The 18,505-nt window shown below is 38.4% G+C and overlaps 1 protein-coding gene across 1 annotated transcript; it reads left to right on the top strand.

Annotated features, from left to right (window-relative positions):
* Positions 1 to 5,266: 5,266 nt before the first annotated feature.
* On the top strand, positions 5,267 to 18,206 carry gtpbp8 (GTP binding protein 8 (putative)). The gene is made up of 7 exons (XM_063006628.1): positions 5,267 to 5,356; positions 9,240 to 9,613; positions 9,736 to 9,834; positions 12,177 to 12,307; positions 12,388 to 12,487; positions 12,689 to 12,807; positions 18,069 to 18,206. The coding sequence occupies exons 2-7, from the start codon at positions 9,299 to 9,301 to the stop codon at positions 18,181 to 18,183; spliced, it is 879 nt and encodes a 292-aa protein (XP_062862698.1). The 5' UTR covers positions 5,267 to 5,356; positions 9,240 to 9,298; the 3' UTR covers positions 18,184 to 18,206.
* The last annotated feature ends 299 nt before the right edge of the window (positions 18,207 to 18,505 follow it).

An 18,505-nucleotide genomic window follows, 5' to 3' on the forward strand; every position in this document is an offset into this window, starting at 1 on the left:
CACCCTATAATTAAGGATGACGCTATACACCAGCGATGTGTATGACCACTGACAAGTCAAGTGAAGATTATCTCTTCATCACAGCACCTGTTAGTGGGAGGGGGTATATTAGGCAGAAAGTGAACATTTTATCCTCAAAGTTGATGTAAGAAGCAGAAAAAATGGGCGATTTGTGTAAAGTGTAAGGATTTGAGCGGTTTAACAAGGGCCAAATTGTGATGGCTAGATGACTGGGTCAGAGCATCTCCAAAACTGCAGCTCTTGTGGTGTGTTTCTGGTTTGCAGTGGTCAGTATCTATCAAAAGTGATACAAGGAAGGAAAAGTAGTAAATCAGTGACAGGGTCATGGGTGGCCAAGGCTCATTGATGCACATGGGGAGTGAAGGCTGGCGCGTGTGGTCCGATCCAACAGACGAGCTACTGTAGCTCAAATTGCTGAAGAAGTTAATGCTGGATCTGATAGAAAGGTGTCCGAATAAAAATTTCTATTCATGTCAGTTCAATGAAATGTTAATAAAATCTGGTTTAAATCTATCGTTGTAGGGAATTTGTATATTGATCTCTTCAAATAGATCTTTAACAGTAGGAGGTCATGTCATTTGGGGCGACCACTTACCATGTGGTGCAACCAATGACAGAAGTAACTGAATTAAATTATAAATAATAAATCTCACTTATGTTGCTGAAATATTAATCACTGATGCAGTATGCTTAAGTTAATGGTAATTGTAAAACATTTTAATGTGTTTAATGTGATTTACAAGAAAAATAAGTCTGTTAAGTATATTTAAGGAAGTGAATTTGATGTTATACAACAAAAAATAAAAGTATATTATTTACAGAAACTCAAAGTAATAACATAATTTGTTTCTAAACACATTATATTATTGAGTACTTGCAAAAAAAACTGTTAAGCATGTTGAGAAAATTAATTAATTTTAAAATAAATCACAGTCGCACCACATGACATTTTGTTAGGCCACAGCCAATTCATCTGGATGAAAAAACACTAAAATTACTTAATTTTACATTTTAATAGGAATTTCCATGTACACAACATTCTAAATGTTTGAACAATTGCAAGAAACTTTCTTATTTTTAATATTTTAAAATTGGCCTGTTGAAAATCCTTATACGTCAATGACCCTTATTATTATTTATTTTTCATTACGACAGGCGAGGGCCTCCCCTGGTCGAACGTCCCTGTCATGAGCAGTCTTAACAGGGTCAGTCTCAATTTATCTATGGGCAGCACTCACTCATTCACTTGATTTACTTACACTGATCAGCCATAACATTAAAACCACCTCCTTGTTTCTACACTCACTGTCCATTTTATTCGCTCCACTTACTATATAGAAGCACTTTGTAGTATTACAATTACTTACTGTAGTCCATCTGTTTCTCTGCATGCTTTGTTAGCCCCCTTTACTGCTGTTCTTCAATGATAAGGATCCCCACAGTGCAGGTATTATTTAGGTAGTGGATCATTCTCAGCACTGCAGTGACAATGACATGGTGGTGGTGTGTTAGTGTGTGTTGTGCTGGTATAAGTGGATAAGACACAGCAGCGCAGATGTTTTTAAACACCTCACTGCTGGAGTGAGAATAGTCCACCAACCAAAAACAGTCGGCCAAAAGCGCCATGTGGGCAGCGTCCTGTGACCACTGATTAAGGTCTAGAAGATGACCAACTCAAACACCAGCAATAGATGAGCGATCGTCTCTGACTTTACATCTACAAGGTGAACCAACTAGGTAGGAGTGTCTAATAGAGTGGACAGTGAGTGAACACAGTATTTAAAAACTCCAGCAGCGCTGCTGTGTCTGATCCACTCATACCAGCTCAACACACACTAACACACCACCACCATGTCAATGTCACCTCAGTGCCGAGAATGATCCACCACCTAAATAATGTCTGTGGTGGTCCTGTAGGGGTCCTGACCATTGAAGAACGGGGTGAAAACAGGCTAAAAAGATATGTAGAGAAACAGATGGACAACAGTCAGTAATTGTTGAACTACAAAGTGATTCTATATGGCAAGTGGACCTAATAAAATCGACAGTGAGTGTAGAAACAAGGAGGTGGTTTTAATGTTATGGCTGATCAGCGTACATTTACAATTTGGATTAGCTGCCAACATGTAGGCTACAGTATGTTTGTAAAGTGAACAGAAATGGTAGCCACACAGAAATGGGGGAACATCCTCAAACATACCCAAAAAAGACGAGGTTTGAACCCAATCAGGTCAACAAGGACAAGGAGCTGTACACCAATCATATTACTCAACTCAAAGGAAGCTTTATTAGCATGACAAATAAGTACATTCGTATTGCCAAAGCTCAGTTACAGAGAAAAGAAAAATAACAATAAGAAAGAACAAATATATACAAAAGTTACAGATGCAAAAAAATAAAATAGAAAATAACAATAAAAACTGTGCAAATAGTAACAATAAAAATGGTAACAATAACAGTAATGAGGTAGTAATAAAAATTAGTTGTGTGTGCGTGCATGAGTGGGTACATGTGTGTGTGTGAGTCACCCACTGTCCCTCACCTGGTGGCAGGTCTGTGTGTAGAGTGCTGCAAGTGTTGCTGAGACCTTCCCTAACACAAAAATAATTATATCCACTTTCCTACCACAAAGAGACTTCCACCCAGACACCATAAAAAGAGTAAACACGGACATTACTAAAGGATGTGCCCACATCCCAAATATACACATAGCCCATGTGCACCTGAACAAAAATAGTAAATAAGAATATTCATATGTATATTTGTACAAATACAAAAGAAATTCGGTATAATTTAAACACAAGACACTTTCACAGTGTCACTTAGTATTACCTGCTTGAGCTTATCAGTCTTCACACTGATTTTAACACGCAAATTAAAAACCTTGCTTGAGCTTATCAGTCTTCACACTGATTTCAACACACAAATTAAAAACCTTGACATCATCCTACAGGAAACATGGTGCAACACTTCCTTACCGAACAGTGTCCTGAGTAAAAGTCAAATTGAAATTGCCACACAGCCGATCATATTTACACCCTACACACCCAGATCGAAAAATATGTAGTTCAAAATAATTCCATGTTTTATTGATTTTAAAAAGACTTTTGACTAAATTTGGCATCAAGGAATGTTTTATAAAATGATAAATTGTTTTATGATCTTTTAGGAATTCATGAAATTGAACACACTAAAGATTATACTTACCTAGTTCAACAGGAAACTTTAACCCAGCAGTAAATTAACTGATAGAAAAAGCTCGCAGGGCCTTTTGACATAAAAAGACAAACATTTGTGGAAATTCCAATTAGAATCTGGCTCAAAATATTTAAATAAATAATTGAACCAATTGCTCTATATGGCAGTGAAGTGTGGGGTTCGCTAACACACCATCAATTCCACAATTGGGACAAACATCCATTAGAGACCCTGCACACAGAGTTCTGTAAAACCATCCTAAAAGTGCACAGACACTGTTACGTGGGTGAAAGGGAGGACTCAAGCGCGGAGTTAAAGTAAATAAAAGTTTATTTATTAATAGAAAAACAAAGAACATCACACACAAAAACAGAACTCAAAAACAAACTTAAGGAACCCCGATGGACTTCAGCTGGGGAATGCAGGCAGCAACAAAAAGAAAAGAAGAAAACTAAAAGACGCTGGGCGCGAACCCCGGCCGCTCGGGTGAGAGCCGGGCGCGTAACCAGCGCGCTGCTGCAGCGGGGGAAAGCAGATGACTAAATGCGCTTAAGGTGCTACAATTATTTTAAGCTACAAAGCCTCGAAATCGCCTCAGGCGCAGTTCGAGGTAACAGACGGCTCCGTTATCAGCCGCAGCTAGAGCCAATCTGTTAAAGCACACGAAAAGGGTGCAGATTCGAACCGGGTGAGCTGGCAGTACGGCCACGCGCTTGGCGGTGTCGCCACCCAGCGGTTGCAGAATCCCAGACTAAATGTTTTAAGCTACAAAGCCTCGAAATCGCCTCAGGCACAGTTCGAGGTAACAGACGGCTCCGTTATCAGCCGCAGCTACAGAAATCGCCTCTGGCGAAGTTCGGGGGAAACAGAGGGCTCCGTCATCAGCCGCAGCTAGAGCCACTCTGTTATGAAAACTGAGTAAAGAGAACCGGTTAACAAAACAGTTAAACAAGCTCCTAGTGCGGATTCGAACCGGGGGGTGCTGGCAGACCAACCGAGTGTCTTACGGAGTCGCCACCCACCGGTTGCCGAATACAACAGCTAGATTAGCTAGGGAGACATTAGCGGTGAGAGGACCAGCGCCGTGTCACGGGGCTGGCTTCACCCGCTAATGCTAAATGCTAACGGGTAAAATAAAAACAGTACGAGGACTGCACGACATCGCACCACGCTACTTCTAAGAAGGTAAAAGAAAAGCTAATTACCTCAACCTTGCGGTCTACACACCCTGATGGCCTTATGCCACCAGGGGTACCTCCTAAGGCTACAAAAAGAAGCGTGGAGGAGCTGTAATCAGTCCCCACGGACACCGCCGTGCCCAAAACAAAAGGAGAAAACAAGACAGAAGGTGCGACGTCTGCAGCCAGGCGGCGTGCCCTTAAATAAGGGAGCCGCAGCTGCAGGTCGTTCACCCTAACGAGCTGGCCTATTATTAAAGGCCTAGCTCCGTACTGCTCTGTAAGGCCTGTGACGTCAGGGAAGAGTGGTAAGTCCCACAAACGCCACAGAACCTTACAGACACACAACGAACAATGCGTGCAGGGCAGAATTAGGCCGATTTCCACTTAATATAAACAGAAAAGAGCAATCAATTTCTGGAAACATCTAAAAGAGAGTGACCCACAATCTTATCATTATAAAGCCCTCAAACACCAAGAGCTGAGCAAAGATACCAGTCCCCTCAGCCAACTGGTCCTGAGTCACTGCACTGATACACTACTAACACACACCGACACACCACTAACACACACTAACACAACACAGACTCAGAAACAGGAAAAATCTGCAAACAAAATTAGAACAAACCAAATTACACAAACACTCATAATGAAATATATGAGTTATTGGGAAGTTGAAACTAAAGTCCAGAGTAAAATGCAGTGTTATTTGGCCCTAAACAGACACTACAGTGCAGCAGTTTACCTGGCTTTATAAGGATAAGATCGTATTACCTCTAGGCGAAAATATCTGTTTACTGTTGTTGCAACCATGGAACCGCGAAAGTGCAATCTTGTTTCTTCAGGTTTTATTTAAGTGAAACACCTCCGTGTAGTAACGTATCTTTCTATCCTCTGTTTTTTGGTTGTTATAGACCTATATATATGTTTAAAGAAAAAACTCATATTCCGCGCTGACAGTAAGTAATAATTTATATCAACTTCTGAAAGATAAAGCTTAAATACACGTTATTTTGTGGGGAAAATCGCTATGTTGCATTTCACATGGACTTAAACGAATAGAGAGTGTATTACTTAGTTAAAATTTTTTTGCATTAGTGTTTTAGTGTAATTGTCTTTTCTGTAGTGCATTCGTGTAGAGACTAAAGAGCGGTTTGGTCGTTAATAGACTAAATACATTTTGCTGATTATTTATTTTATTTATTTATTTTTGTTTTTGCCCCAATTTAACTTTGTTGTTGGAAAAAATTCCCAGATTTTAAATTTTGTAACACTTTTTTGAAAGTTACATCTGAAACTAAGTTGTTGATTCATATACTGCATGGTCAGTCAAGGCATGTCAACCCTCAAACTTAACATTCATGTGAGCTTGCTGAACATTTGATTTTAATACCATGGGCATATGAAAAATAACTTTGATCCTGCTTTGCTCCCAAATCTGTTGTGTGATGAAAACAACAGTACCTTTTATAATAGCCCCACCCCTACTCAGATCATCCTCACAGAATTTGGTGGCCATTCCGATGGCTCATCTGAAACTTAAAGTGAATGTGCATTTGTGATTTATGCTCTGGAACAGTCTTCCACCCACTATTTGCCAAGCCCATTAAATCTTGGTTTTCGAGTCAGGGCTAAAACATACCTGTACAAACTTGCTTTTGAACAGTGAGGGCCGGTTTTCATGTTCACTGTTCAATATGTTTTCATGTTATGTACCACACTTTGGTCAATGCAAGTTGTTTTAGTGCTTTATAAAAATACTCACTTGAACATTTCTGTTATTCATTTGTAAGGTAACACAGCTACATAATAAATAATATTGGTAACATATAGAGTAGACCCCTTGACTTACGAATTTAATTGGTTCCAAAGGGCTGTTCTTAAGTCAAAATGCTTGTTAGTTAAACCTATTTTTCCCATAAGAAATAATGTAAATAGAATTAATCCGTGCCAGACCTCCCAAACCACCCCCTTACCTAATCCTTCTAATGTCTTAAATGTTCTTTTTTGTTATAAATACAAGTATATTTTCCCTTAAATCCTAAATTATAGAATAGACATTACTGTAATAAACAATAATAACAACTATACACATTAGTACTGTACATAAAACACACACCACATTTCAGTACAGTACGTGTGCTGTACCATACATCATAATAAATTTCCTTCTTTTTATAAATATTTTTATTTTATAAATTGAAATAAAGAAGGAGATAATAAAGACATATGAGAGTTATTGTTGTTTCTGGTAGATACATTTTAATGTATCTACCAGAAACAACAATAACTCTCATATGTCTTTATTATCTCCTTCTTTATTTCAATAGCGTTGTATTTTGTAGGTGTAATTGCACGAAAGAAAGAATACTCTACTCAGCGAATTCCTTCTTCTCTCTCACTCACTGTCCCCTCTGTCTGATACACAGTGACAGCTACTGGCAGGACTAATTATACAACACAACAGATAGTGATTTTTTCATTTTCTCAACACTGCTCTTCCTCTGCACCTTCTTTGGGGACATTTTAATATTGAATTTTACAACATATAAAGGAAACAGCAGAAAAACCCTGTTCGCTGTTCGAATGTTTGCTCACTGTATATATATATATATATATACAGTGTATCACAGAAGTGAGTACATCCCTCACATTTCTGCAAATATTTCATTATATCTTTTCATTGGACAACACTATAGACATGAAACTTGGATATAACTTAGAGTAGTCAGTGTACAGCTTGTATAGCAGTGTAGATTTACTGTCTTCTGAAAATAACTCAACACACAGCCATCAATGTCTAAATAGCTGGCAACATAAGTGAGTACACCCCACAGTGAACATGTCCAAATTGTGCCCAAATGTGTCGTTGTCCCTCCCTGGTGTCATGTGTCAAGGTCCCAGGTGTAAATGGGGAGCAGGGCTGTTAAATTTGGTGTTTTGGGTACAATTCTCTCATACTGGCCACTGGATATTCAACATGGCACCTCATGGCAAAGAACTCTCTGAGGATGTGAGAAATGGAATTGTTGCTCTCCACAAAGATGGCCTGGGCTATAAGAAGATTGCTAACACCCTGAAACTGAGCTACAGCATGGTGGCCAAGGTCATACAGCGGTTTTCCAGGACAGGTTCCACTCGGAACAGGCTTCGCCAGGGTCGACCAAAGAAGTTGAGTCCACGTGTTCGGCGTCATATCCAGAGGTTGGCTTTAAAAAATAGACACATGAGTGCTGCCAGCATTGCTGCAGAGGTTGAAGACGTGGGAGGTCAGCCTGTCAGTGCTCAGACCATACACCGCACACTGCATCAACTCGGTCTGCATGGTCGTCATCCCAGAAGGAAGCTGACGCACAAGAAAGCCAGCAAACAGTTTGCTGAAAACAAGCAGTCCAAGAACATGGATTACTGGAATGCCCTGTGGTCTGACGAGACCAAGATAAACTTGTTTGGCTCAGATGGTGTCCAGCATGTGTGGCGGCGCCCAGGTGAGAAGTACCAAGACAACTGTATCTTGCCTACAGTCAAGCATGGTGGTGGTAGCATCATGGTCTTGGGCTGCATGAGTGTTGCTGGCACTGGGGAGCTGCAGTTCATTGAGGGAAACATGAATTCCAACATGTACTGTGACATTCTGAAACAGAGCATGATCCCCTCCCTTCGAAAACTGAGCCTCATGGCAGTTTTCCAACAGGATAACGACCCCAAACACAACCTCCAAGATGGCAACTGCCTTGCTGAGGAAGCTGAAGGTAAAGGTGATGGACTAAACCCAATTGAGCACCTGTGGCGCATCCTCAAGTGGAAGGTGGAGGAGTTCAAGGTGTCTAACATCCACCAGCTCCGTGATGTCATCATGGAGGAGTGGAAGAGGATTCCAGTAGCAACCTGTGCAGCTCTGGTGAATTCCATGCCCAGGAGGGTTAAGGCAGTGCTGGATAATAATGGTGGTCACACAAAATATTGACACTTTGGGCAAAATTTGGACATGTTCACTGTGGGGTGTACTCACTTATGTTGCCAGCCATTTAGACATTAATGGCTGTGTGTTGAGTTATTTTCAGAAGACAGTAAATCTACACTGCTATACAAGCTGTACACTGACTACTCTAAGTTATATCCAAGTTTCATGTCTATAGTGTTGTCCCATGAAAAGATATAATGAAATATTTGCAGAAATGTGAGGGGTGTACTCACTTTTGTGATACACTGTATATATATATAGAGAGAGAGAGAAACGGTTGGAGTCAATTTGTTCGTGACGTCATGTGTTTCACGAATTTCTGTTTGTAATCTAAAATGTCTGTATGGTAAACCGTTTGTAACTCAAGGGTCTACTGTATTAAATTTTAATGTTAATCTTGATCAGGTTCATGGTGTGTTAGGTTTCACTGGAATCACTGGGCACAATGACACTCCTAGGACAGGACACTAATCCATCACAGGGCCTCGGCTATCCCCTTCTTAAACATAGCCAATCATGTCTGTATAGCACCACTGAAGATTCGAACACTGTGTCCTATAAGTAGTATTATGTACCGTAGCGACACCTGAATGCCCTGGTAAAATATATGGTTATGACTACCTTTTTTGAACAAAATTGTTTTATAAAAGCAGTTCTATGCTATGCCCCGGAGGCTCCCAACAAACTAAATAGCAGAATAGAAGGGAACCTTTCACAGTGTCATATTGGAAGTCACATAGCTTCTTTAAGCTGCACAAAGACATCTTAGTAGATACGATCCACATACATTTGCCCATGTAGTGCGGTAAAGAGGGGTTTCTTGGTTGCACACAGACTTTTTAGCTGCTTAATTTTTTGCATCCTTTTTCTGTCCTCAGCTTACACTATTGTAGACAAAGGCTTGAGTGATGAACGTATGTAACCTCACCAAAGCAGGATGACCATGCGGCCCCTACTGCATCTATCAAGCTCTGTTGGGTTTGGTATTGTGCGTCAGGTCCATGAGCTTGCCTCCCTGCGCCGTGCCTGTCTTCTACCAGCGAAACAGCGACTGCAACTCTTGTATCCTTACAGTCAACTGGAGGTGCACCTGTCACGACAAGTGGACAAGGTCAGATTTAAACTTTTTCAGCCAAATGTGGAAGATCTTGGGCAGGCAGAGAAGCTTTTTACTCCATCTTCCAAACACCAGATAATTTACTCCACATCTGCTGTACGCATAGATCACGTACCTGAGCTTTTACAGCCAGAGGTGAGAGGGAGGTCAAGATTATTCAGATGCTTGACTAATGTGTTTCTCTATAATCTGTAGCTATTAGTTGTTTATGTAGATGTTGTTTCAACTAAGCTCCTATCTTTGACTTTGTGCTGCAGGTGTGTTTTATTGGAAGAAGCAACGTTGGCAAATCTTCTCTCATTCAGGCATTATTTTCTCTTGCTCCAGATGTAGAAGTGCGAGTCTCCAAAACACCGGTAAGTAAATAAAAAAACCTGAAATCATAACTGGCTTTTATTTTAGCTTCCTATAGCATGTACCCGAATTTCTTGACTATACAGCGAATTATTTATTTTTGTTGTGCATAAAAATTCATGTTTTTCTTAATTTTGTGTTAAATTACAGACTTTTGTTAAGTTGAATATTGTTAAATACCTGGTTTTTAATGTTTTTATTTTCCAATTTGTTTACCTGGCATTAGGGCTGGGTGGTATATCGCAAATATCGATATATTCGATATTACTTTTTACACGATGTTGAAAATGACCATATTCGATATATCGAGTATGCGTAGAATACACAGGTTACCATTTAAGAATGTTTAAAACAGAGCACAAAAACATTGTTCAGCATGCTTTCTTTCGCGCATGAGCGGGTGGGCGTGTGCGCGCACACATGCAAACTGAATCACTGAGTAAAGAGTCAGAAACGACACTTTTTAGAGAGAAGAGATTCGGATGTATAAACCAATCAGAGCTTCCAAATTCAGATTTTGGGCAGAATTTCAATCTCTTCATTGGTTGTTGTTTAAGTGACACCTTAGTGCACGAATTACCAGTTTCAGCTTTTTACTGGGAAAGCCGGCAGAATAAATGATCTAAAACCATTTTCATTAGTTAGGAGGACAAACACAGTTGGAAATGGATTTATATATTCTGGAAACATACAAGATGGCCTCCAAGGAACACAAATAGATTATATTCCTAATTGAAGCTCAGGTAAGCAGCGAATTTTATGCTGCTGTGTGGTTGATCTGGGTCGTGGTGCTGCCCTTTACCGTACGCTTTCATTTTTGCAATGATAGCAAAGCATTATCAAATATTAAACTTTTTTCAGGATTTTTGTGATGCTCTTTTATTTGAAGTGAAATGGACAGTATAAATGTGATTGTGAGATTCTGCTGGTTTGTTTAATGTTGTCAATATATTAGGGTTATCAAACGATTAAAAATTTTAATTGCGATTAATCTCAGAAGTTCATATATGTATATTGTAGGGCTGTCGAAGTTAACGCGATAATAACGCATTAACGCGATCTCAATTTAACGCGATAAAAAAAAATAGTGCCGTTAACGCAAATTCTATACAGGAAAAATTTACCTATACAAGCAGTGAGTGCCATGTAGAATTACATCACGAAGACCCGCATTGTTATGTTTTGTACTCAACCAAGAAATACAAATGACACTAGTTATGTGGAGAACGTGTTGTCTTTATTGCTTAATCCACAACTTGGAGCATCACACTTAAACATAACACGCCGTTACCCGCTGGTCACCTGATCATATCAGCTCAGTGACGTACAGTGGTAACGTGATACGCAGATCACGTAAATGATATACTGTATATCACACGCATGATAATAATAAGCTTTTTTCTCTCTTAATTTTCCCTGACAAGTGAAAAACCAAAATATAGCAACCTTAACATTATGAGGAAGAATTTCAAAGATATTCCATTGCAATACTTTATCATTTCAAGAATATGATACAGACTGACCAAAATCTGCCCAATTTGGCGCATAACCGCCCAATCTGGCAACACTGGAACGCGTTATTATTATCGCGTTAACTTCGACAGCCCTAATAAAAACGTATTCTGATATCCAGTTAGCAGCGTAGGGTTTATATAGCAGCAGGTAGAATAAGGTGAGAATAAGGTGCAAAAACAATGCAATATTGTGCAAAGATGCAAGTAATATAGCCACTAGTATGAGTTGTCAGAACCCAGGGAACAAGACTGTGTTGATTGTGAATACGTTTTTGTGTATGTTAGTGTATGTACTACAGTACTACTACTATCAGCCATAACATTAAAACCACCGCCTTTATAAAAAAAAAAAAAAATGCGATTAATCGCGATTAACTACAATGTCAGGCCACTGCCCACATTTTAGCTTATTTTGTTCATAGGTCTTCATAAATCTTACAAACATAAACATAAAATTGATGTAATTCTGATACATTCTGACAGAATTACAGTGTTTATATTTTGTAGGCTGTATTTGTATTCATATTGACAATTATAATATTATATCTATATACAGTAATTTAAGTTTACATTATATCATATCGTATATCGCCACTTCTCAAAAGCATATTGAGATATGAGTTTTTTAGTCATATCGCACAACCCTACCTGGCATCGCACAGCCCTTTGTAGGCATGCAAAAATATTAATTTATCTTCAAGCAAAATATTTGTGGTCATGTTATACTATCCCATCTCTGTTTATTACTGAGCAAAACTTAAAAAAGCCTAACCTTGTGCAGTATTGCATTGTGGTTTCTGTTTCTTCTACCTGTCCTTTTTGTTATTTAGGGGCACACGAAAAAGCTGAATTTCTTCACAGTAGGAAAAGCCTTTACTCTTGTAGACATGCCTGGCTACGGATATAGAGCCCCAGAGGACTTTGTAGACATGGTGGAGCCCTACCTTAAAGAGCGAAAAAAGTAGGATTAAACAAAATGTTTGTGAATGTTGAGTAGATCTGTTACATCCTATGAATAATATGTTGTGTGCTTTTTCTCAGTCTTGTGAGAACGTTCTTGTTGGTAGATGGTGGTCCGGGACTGCAAAAGTTTGATTTAGTTGCAGTGGAAATGTGTGAAGAGTTTGGCATTCCCTATGTGGTAAATGTTTCTATTTTATTCTGCACCAGATTAGAATGAGCAACAGGTTATGGCCTACTTTTACTTGTTACTTTTCATAGGATCAACTGCATTATACAACTGCTCACCACATTTTAATTGCTATAAAATATGTTTAACTCTAATAAAAGTATTGTATGTACTGTATGTATGATTCTGTTCTATTTTGTTTATATCTTGAAGCTGGTGGTGACTAAAATAGACAAGACCCCAAAAGGTGCTCTGCTGATGTTTCTGCTGCAACTGCATGACTTCATTAACAATAATACAAGCACATGCTTTCCCCAGCCCTTCCTCATCAGGTGATGCACTTATACACTTACACTGGAGTAAATGATTTATTGATTTTATCGTATGGGTTAAACAGGAAATTACTATTGTACTGAATAACTTTTTTTAAGGCACATAAAGACTGTGGTCCTGTCAGGCTACAGTAACTGACTTACTGTACTTATAGACTGAATTAGAATTTTAGCCTGACCTTCCAGTACACTAGACTAGGTCACATACTGGTTAGTGATGGATAAAAAAATCCTGAGAGCTGTCAAAAGTAACAAATATTGATTTTTTTTTTTATTGGCAGTGTGAACTCAAATCTTATTTCCAGAAAAGCTGAACCATTTTGTAAAATGCACAGGAATAATTTCTAATGCTTTCTAGGCCAACTTAATAGTATTTTGTAACTATAAATTTGCCTGCGACACACAAGAACGTTGACACAGAGGCATGTTTACCACTGTGTTACACCATCCTTTCCATTAATTACACATTGTAATCATTTGAGAACTGAGGATACTAATTCTTGCTTGATGTAAGACTTTAGCTGCTCAACACTCAATGGTCGTCCTTATCTGATTCTCCTCTTCATAACGTCTCATAAATTTTCACTAGGATACAAATCTAGACTACAGACAGACTTGTCTGCAAGGTTATTGTCTTGCCGAAATATACACAGACTTTAACAGGAAAAGTTGTTTCCCTGATGTCAGTCTTTCTAAAATCCCATATGCCTTTTTATTAGTGGTACCTTCACTCAAATTCAGGTCACCCATGCTGTGGGCATTGTTGCACCGCAGACATTTGTTGGCTTTTGCACCTTTTCTGATAACAGTCTGGATGATCCTTTTTGTCTTTGGCACTGAGAACACATGACATCTGTTTTTTCAAAAAACCATAGCAAACATTTTCACTGTGTTTGTGCATAGAATTAACGTACAGCTTAGCCAATGTTCGAAGAGGTGTGTACATATACACCAAATGGCCAAACGTATGTGGACAACTGACACTGCGCTTTTTGGAAGTTCTATTTCAAATCCAGGGGCACTGATATGTGGTTGTTCTCCCCTTTGCAGCTATAACAGTTTCCCTTCTTCTGGATAGGCTTTTGACAAGATTTTAAAGTGTGTCTGAGAAAATATGTGTTCATTTTTTTAAAAGGGCATTTGTGAGGTCAATGCTCTGTGCCCTGGAGTTAATCCACACCATATTAATAGGATTTAATTCTGGGCCTTGGTTGGGCCATTCAGAAACATTCAAAGACCTGCCTTGAAGATGTTAAGTGTTTTGTGTTTTGCCAGTGTTATAGCTGCTGCTACTGTTCCTTAGTCTGTCCAATTTTTTCATTTGATAAATTGAAAAGACTTCTCTTGCATTCCCCCTTTTTTTTTCATTGTAACTTGTTTTCAGGAAACTAGAATTATACAAGGTTTCACAACAGGCCCATATAGCCTTGGCCAAATATATTGGTAACGTTCCACACAAAAGTTTTTACTTCAAACCCCATTTGCATAAAAGTTGGGACACATTCTAAAAATGTAATAAAAACAAAAAACTCTAATTTGTTAAATTGGTTGAACTTTTATTGTACTGATGAAAGTACAAATTTAAAATTTTTTTATATTTACTGACAAACCTAATTGTCAAGTCAAATCAAGTCAACTTTATTTATATAGCACGTTTTACAATAGACATTGTCTCAAAGCAACTTTACAAAATCCAGGACCAACAGATACAAAAACCCCCTGTTGAGCAAGCCGAGGGCGACTGTGGCAAGGAAAAACTCCCTGAAAATTACAGGAGGGAACTAGACTCAGCAGGGCCCATCCTTCTTGGGTGGCCTGGAGGATACTTTAAATAAATAGGATTTACACAAATCATACAAACAGAATTAAATGAACTAAAAGTTGAACTGGCAATAAGTAAATAAATAATAATAGAGTTATTAATAATAATAGAGTTATTATTCAGTTCAGAATGTAATGAAGTCTCCATAAAGTTGAATCAGTTCATCTGGACACAAGTTTGATTGAGTGATGAAACGTATCTCTACAACAAACTTGTGTCCAGATGAACTGATTCAACTTTGTGGATTTGTGTACCTGGATTATTGAGCATGCATCAACAGGTAATGAAGTCTGTAGTGCGTTCTTGTCATTCTTGGTGCAAATACTCCAGGCTCGTCACATCCGGCAGGAGCAGCATCGTTTGCACGGTCGTCTCGACTTCAATCCTTAACCTCGGGCGGTTAAACAGGTTTTTACCAGAACCACCTCGGGGTAAAACAACAGAAACAAAAGGAAGGTTTGAAATTGGCCTATAATTAGATAAAAAATGTGGATCAAGATTAGGTTTTTTAATCAGGAGTTTAATAACAGCACTTTTAAACAATTTAGGTACATACCCAAGGCTAAGGGATGCATTAATTAATGTAAGCAGGGGCTCTACAATAGCTGGGAGTAAATCTTTAAGTAAACGAGCTGGAACAGGATCGAGTATACAAGACCGATGACTTTGATGATTTAATCAACGCAGTTAGTTCATTTTGGGAGATTGGATTAAAGGAATTTAGTGGGATTACCTTGTTAGATAAGTCAGTATTATCACCAATGCTGCTCAAAGTGAGTTCATACTTAACATTGGCAAGTGACACACATTTTTTCTATCTTATCATTAAAGAATTTTTAAAAATCATCACTGGTACAAAATTGTATTTTGTATTTTGTAAATATAAAAAAACAATAGAATGTGACACCTGCAACACACTTGTTGGGACAGAGGCAACAAGTAACACTGTTCTAAAAGGTTCCACAATAAGCACTGTCGTCATTTTCACTTAACAGAGTCTGCCGCCGCATCAGTAAATGCAACCTGAATTCTATCATCTGAGATGGATTGAAAGACAGCGGAAATGTGTTCTGTGGCAGGCAGTCAGCACAGTTGCTTGGTGGATAGCTTTGTCGCCTCACATCAAAAAGATCCTGGGTTTCAGCTCCAGGTGGAGCGGTCTGGTTCCTTTCTGTGTGGAGTTTGCATGAGTTTTCCTCTGGGAGCTCCGGTTTCCTCCCCTAGTCCAAAGACATGAAAGTTAGGTGAATTGTAAATACAAAAATGCCTGTGATGGTGTTTGGAATTGAACTGATAAATCATGTGTAACCTGTAACTACCTGTCCTGTCATAAATGTTACTAAAGTGTAAAACATAACGTTAAAATTCATCTACAAAAGCAATTTATGGTTTATGGTCAGTTTATGGCAGGGGTGGGCAATTAAATTTTCCAAGGGGCCACATAAGAAACTGGGACTGTTGTGGAGGGCCGGACCAATAAGGGGAACTAAATTCTGCTCAATATTAATTTTATCTCTTTATTTACATTTACATTACATTTTCAGCATTTAGCAGACGCCTTTATCTAAATTGATTTACAATATAGTTACATTATACAGTCTGAGCAATTGAGGGTTAAGGGCCTTGCTCAAGGGCCCAACAGCAGCAACCTGGCAGTGGTGTGGCTTGAACCAGCAACCTTCTAATTACTAGTCCACTAACCACTAGGCTACAACTGCCCACTCATTATAAAAAGCAGTAAATTGTACAGTTCTAATAAGCTGTTAATGTTTAGATGTTACAATCAGAAAATTAGAAGTAGGCAGAGTAAAAACATCAACATTATTTTACTATTTAAACAAACAAATGCAAAAAAAACCCAAAAAAAACAAATGTGAACAAAATGTTCAGGTTTTTAAACTTTACACTATTTTGTTTTGAGTCTAATGAGTCTCATTTGTTTTTCTGTCCTTTGTTATTGTTGGATATTCTTTTTAAAATCACAAAGCTGGTCCTGACTGCTTCAGTTCTGGATGTGTTAAACTTTATAAAACTGTCCTTGTTGCTTTTGCAGTATAGTTAGAGAAGCTTCAGGTGTGATGCTCTGCATCGTTCATGTTCTTATATTTCTGTGTAGTACCGTAACAGAGCCTAAATTCTGATCCTTAACCAGCGTTACATCTGACTTCATGTCTTGTTAAAAACTCCACCGTCAGTCACACTCAGTTCTGTTCGCATTACGGTGAAGCTGATACACTCGCGCACACACGTAAATCGAAACTTGCGGATATTTAAAGACACAGCGTCAAAATCAATCCTGTTGTAATGCATGTTTGATGTACATTTATTTACATCTAAATTGTAATTGCCACGGACCTCATGCGGGCCGGTTGGGGATGTCTCGCGGGCCGGATGTGGCCCGCGGGCCGTACAATGCCCAGGTCTGGTTTATGGTCAGTTTGTTTTTAGGGAAAACATGTCTGGTTTTAGGTGAAGACTGTCACCAATGAAAAGTGCATGACATGCCCACGGCATGAGTTGGTGCCCACGGCATGAGTGATCTCCATGTATGTGAAAGTACCATTGATGCAGAGGCTTATTCTGGTTCTTTGAGTGGCATATGCTGGCATCAAGATGATGTTTTTTCCCCCAGGAACTCCATGTCTATTTCAGCAGGATAATGCAGTTTAGATATATCTTCTACTGAAAATGTATGGCGCATCATGAATAGAAGAATCAGACAACAGCAACCATGGACTTTTGAGCAGCAAAAGTCTTGTATACAGCAAGAATGGAAGAAAGTTCCATTCACAGAACTACAATAATTGGTATCCTTAATTCCCAAATGATTAAAAGTATAATTAAAAGAAAAAGTGATGTGATCTAGTGGTAAACATGCCTCTGTCACAGCTTTTTTTTAGTTGTTACAGTAATCAATTTCTAAATTTGTTCATATTTAACAAATAGAATAAGGTTGGCCTTAAAAACATTGAAAAAAAATTTTCTGTGTACTTTTTTTCTGTTAAAAAAAGGTTGAAGTGAATTGACAGATCACTAAAATCTGCATTTATTGCATTTTTAGAAAATGTGTCCAAACCTTTCTGGAAAAGGGGTTTGTAAATAGAACATGTAAACATCTAAAAAAATCTAACATAATGTACTTTTTCAAAAAATAAATTAATTAATGGTTTGTGACACAGCTGCAATAAAGAGCTTTCTGTAGCTACTTGAGGTTTTAACACTTCCTGACTGGTAGTTTGGACCACTCTCTGTCTAAGCAAACATTCTAATTGTCACCTTGGTTCTAAACTGGATTAGATAAATAACTGCTAACAGTGAAACATTCTATCAGCATAAAGCCCGGTAATTAAATGTGCTGGATTTTGGAGTGAATTGGGTATAAATTTAATTGTATAAATCTCTCTGTCTCTCTCTGTTTTCTGTTTTTTTTGTGCTTCAGTTCTGTGCACTATTCAGGCATCCATCTCCTCAGGTGCTTCATAGCACATGTGACAGGAAATCTTCAGCTGAGCTCCAAACCCAACAAAGAACCAAACATTGAAAGACTGATTTAAATTAAAAGACCATGCTGATCAGATTACAGGTAGTGCTTATATTTTCTCACAGAGCATTGTTGACATGTTCTAAAATTAGTGGCAGTGATCCTATATCAGATTAATTATTAGATTTCTTACAGGCAGTGTTAATCTACTCTTTTATCAAAGGCAGTAGTATCAGTTGAGCTAATGTGAACTGAAATCAGTGGTTAATCTAATCTAATAAAATAAGGGGCAGTAATTTGTGATAGCCCATATATACACCGATCAACCATAACATTAAAACCACCTCCTTGTTTCTACACTCACTGTCCATTTTATCAGCTCCACTTATCATATA

Source organism: Trichomycterus rosablanca, chromosome 12 (genome assembly GCF_030014385.1).
Source record: "Trichomycterus rosablanca isolate fTriRos1 chromosome 12, fTriRos1.hap1, whole genome shotgun sequence".
Classification (NCBI taxonomy): Eukaryota; Metazoa; Chordata; class Actinopteri; order Siluriformes; family Trichomycteridae; genus Trichomycterus; species Trichomycterus rosablanca.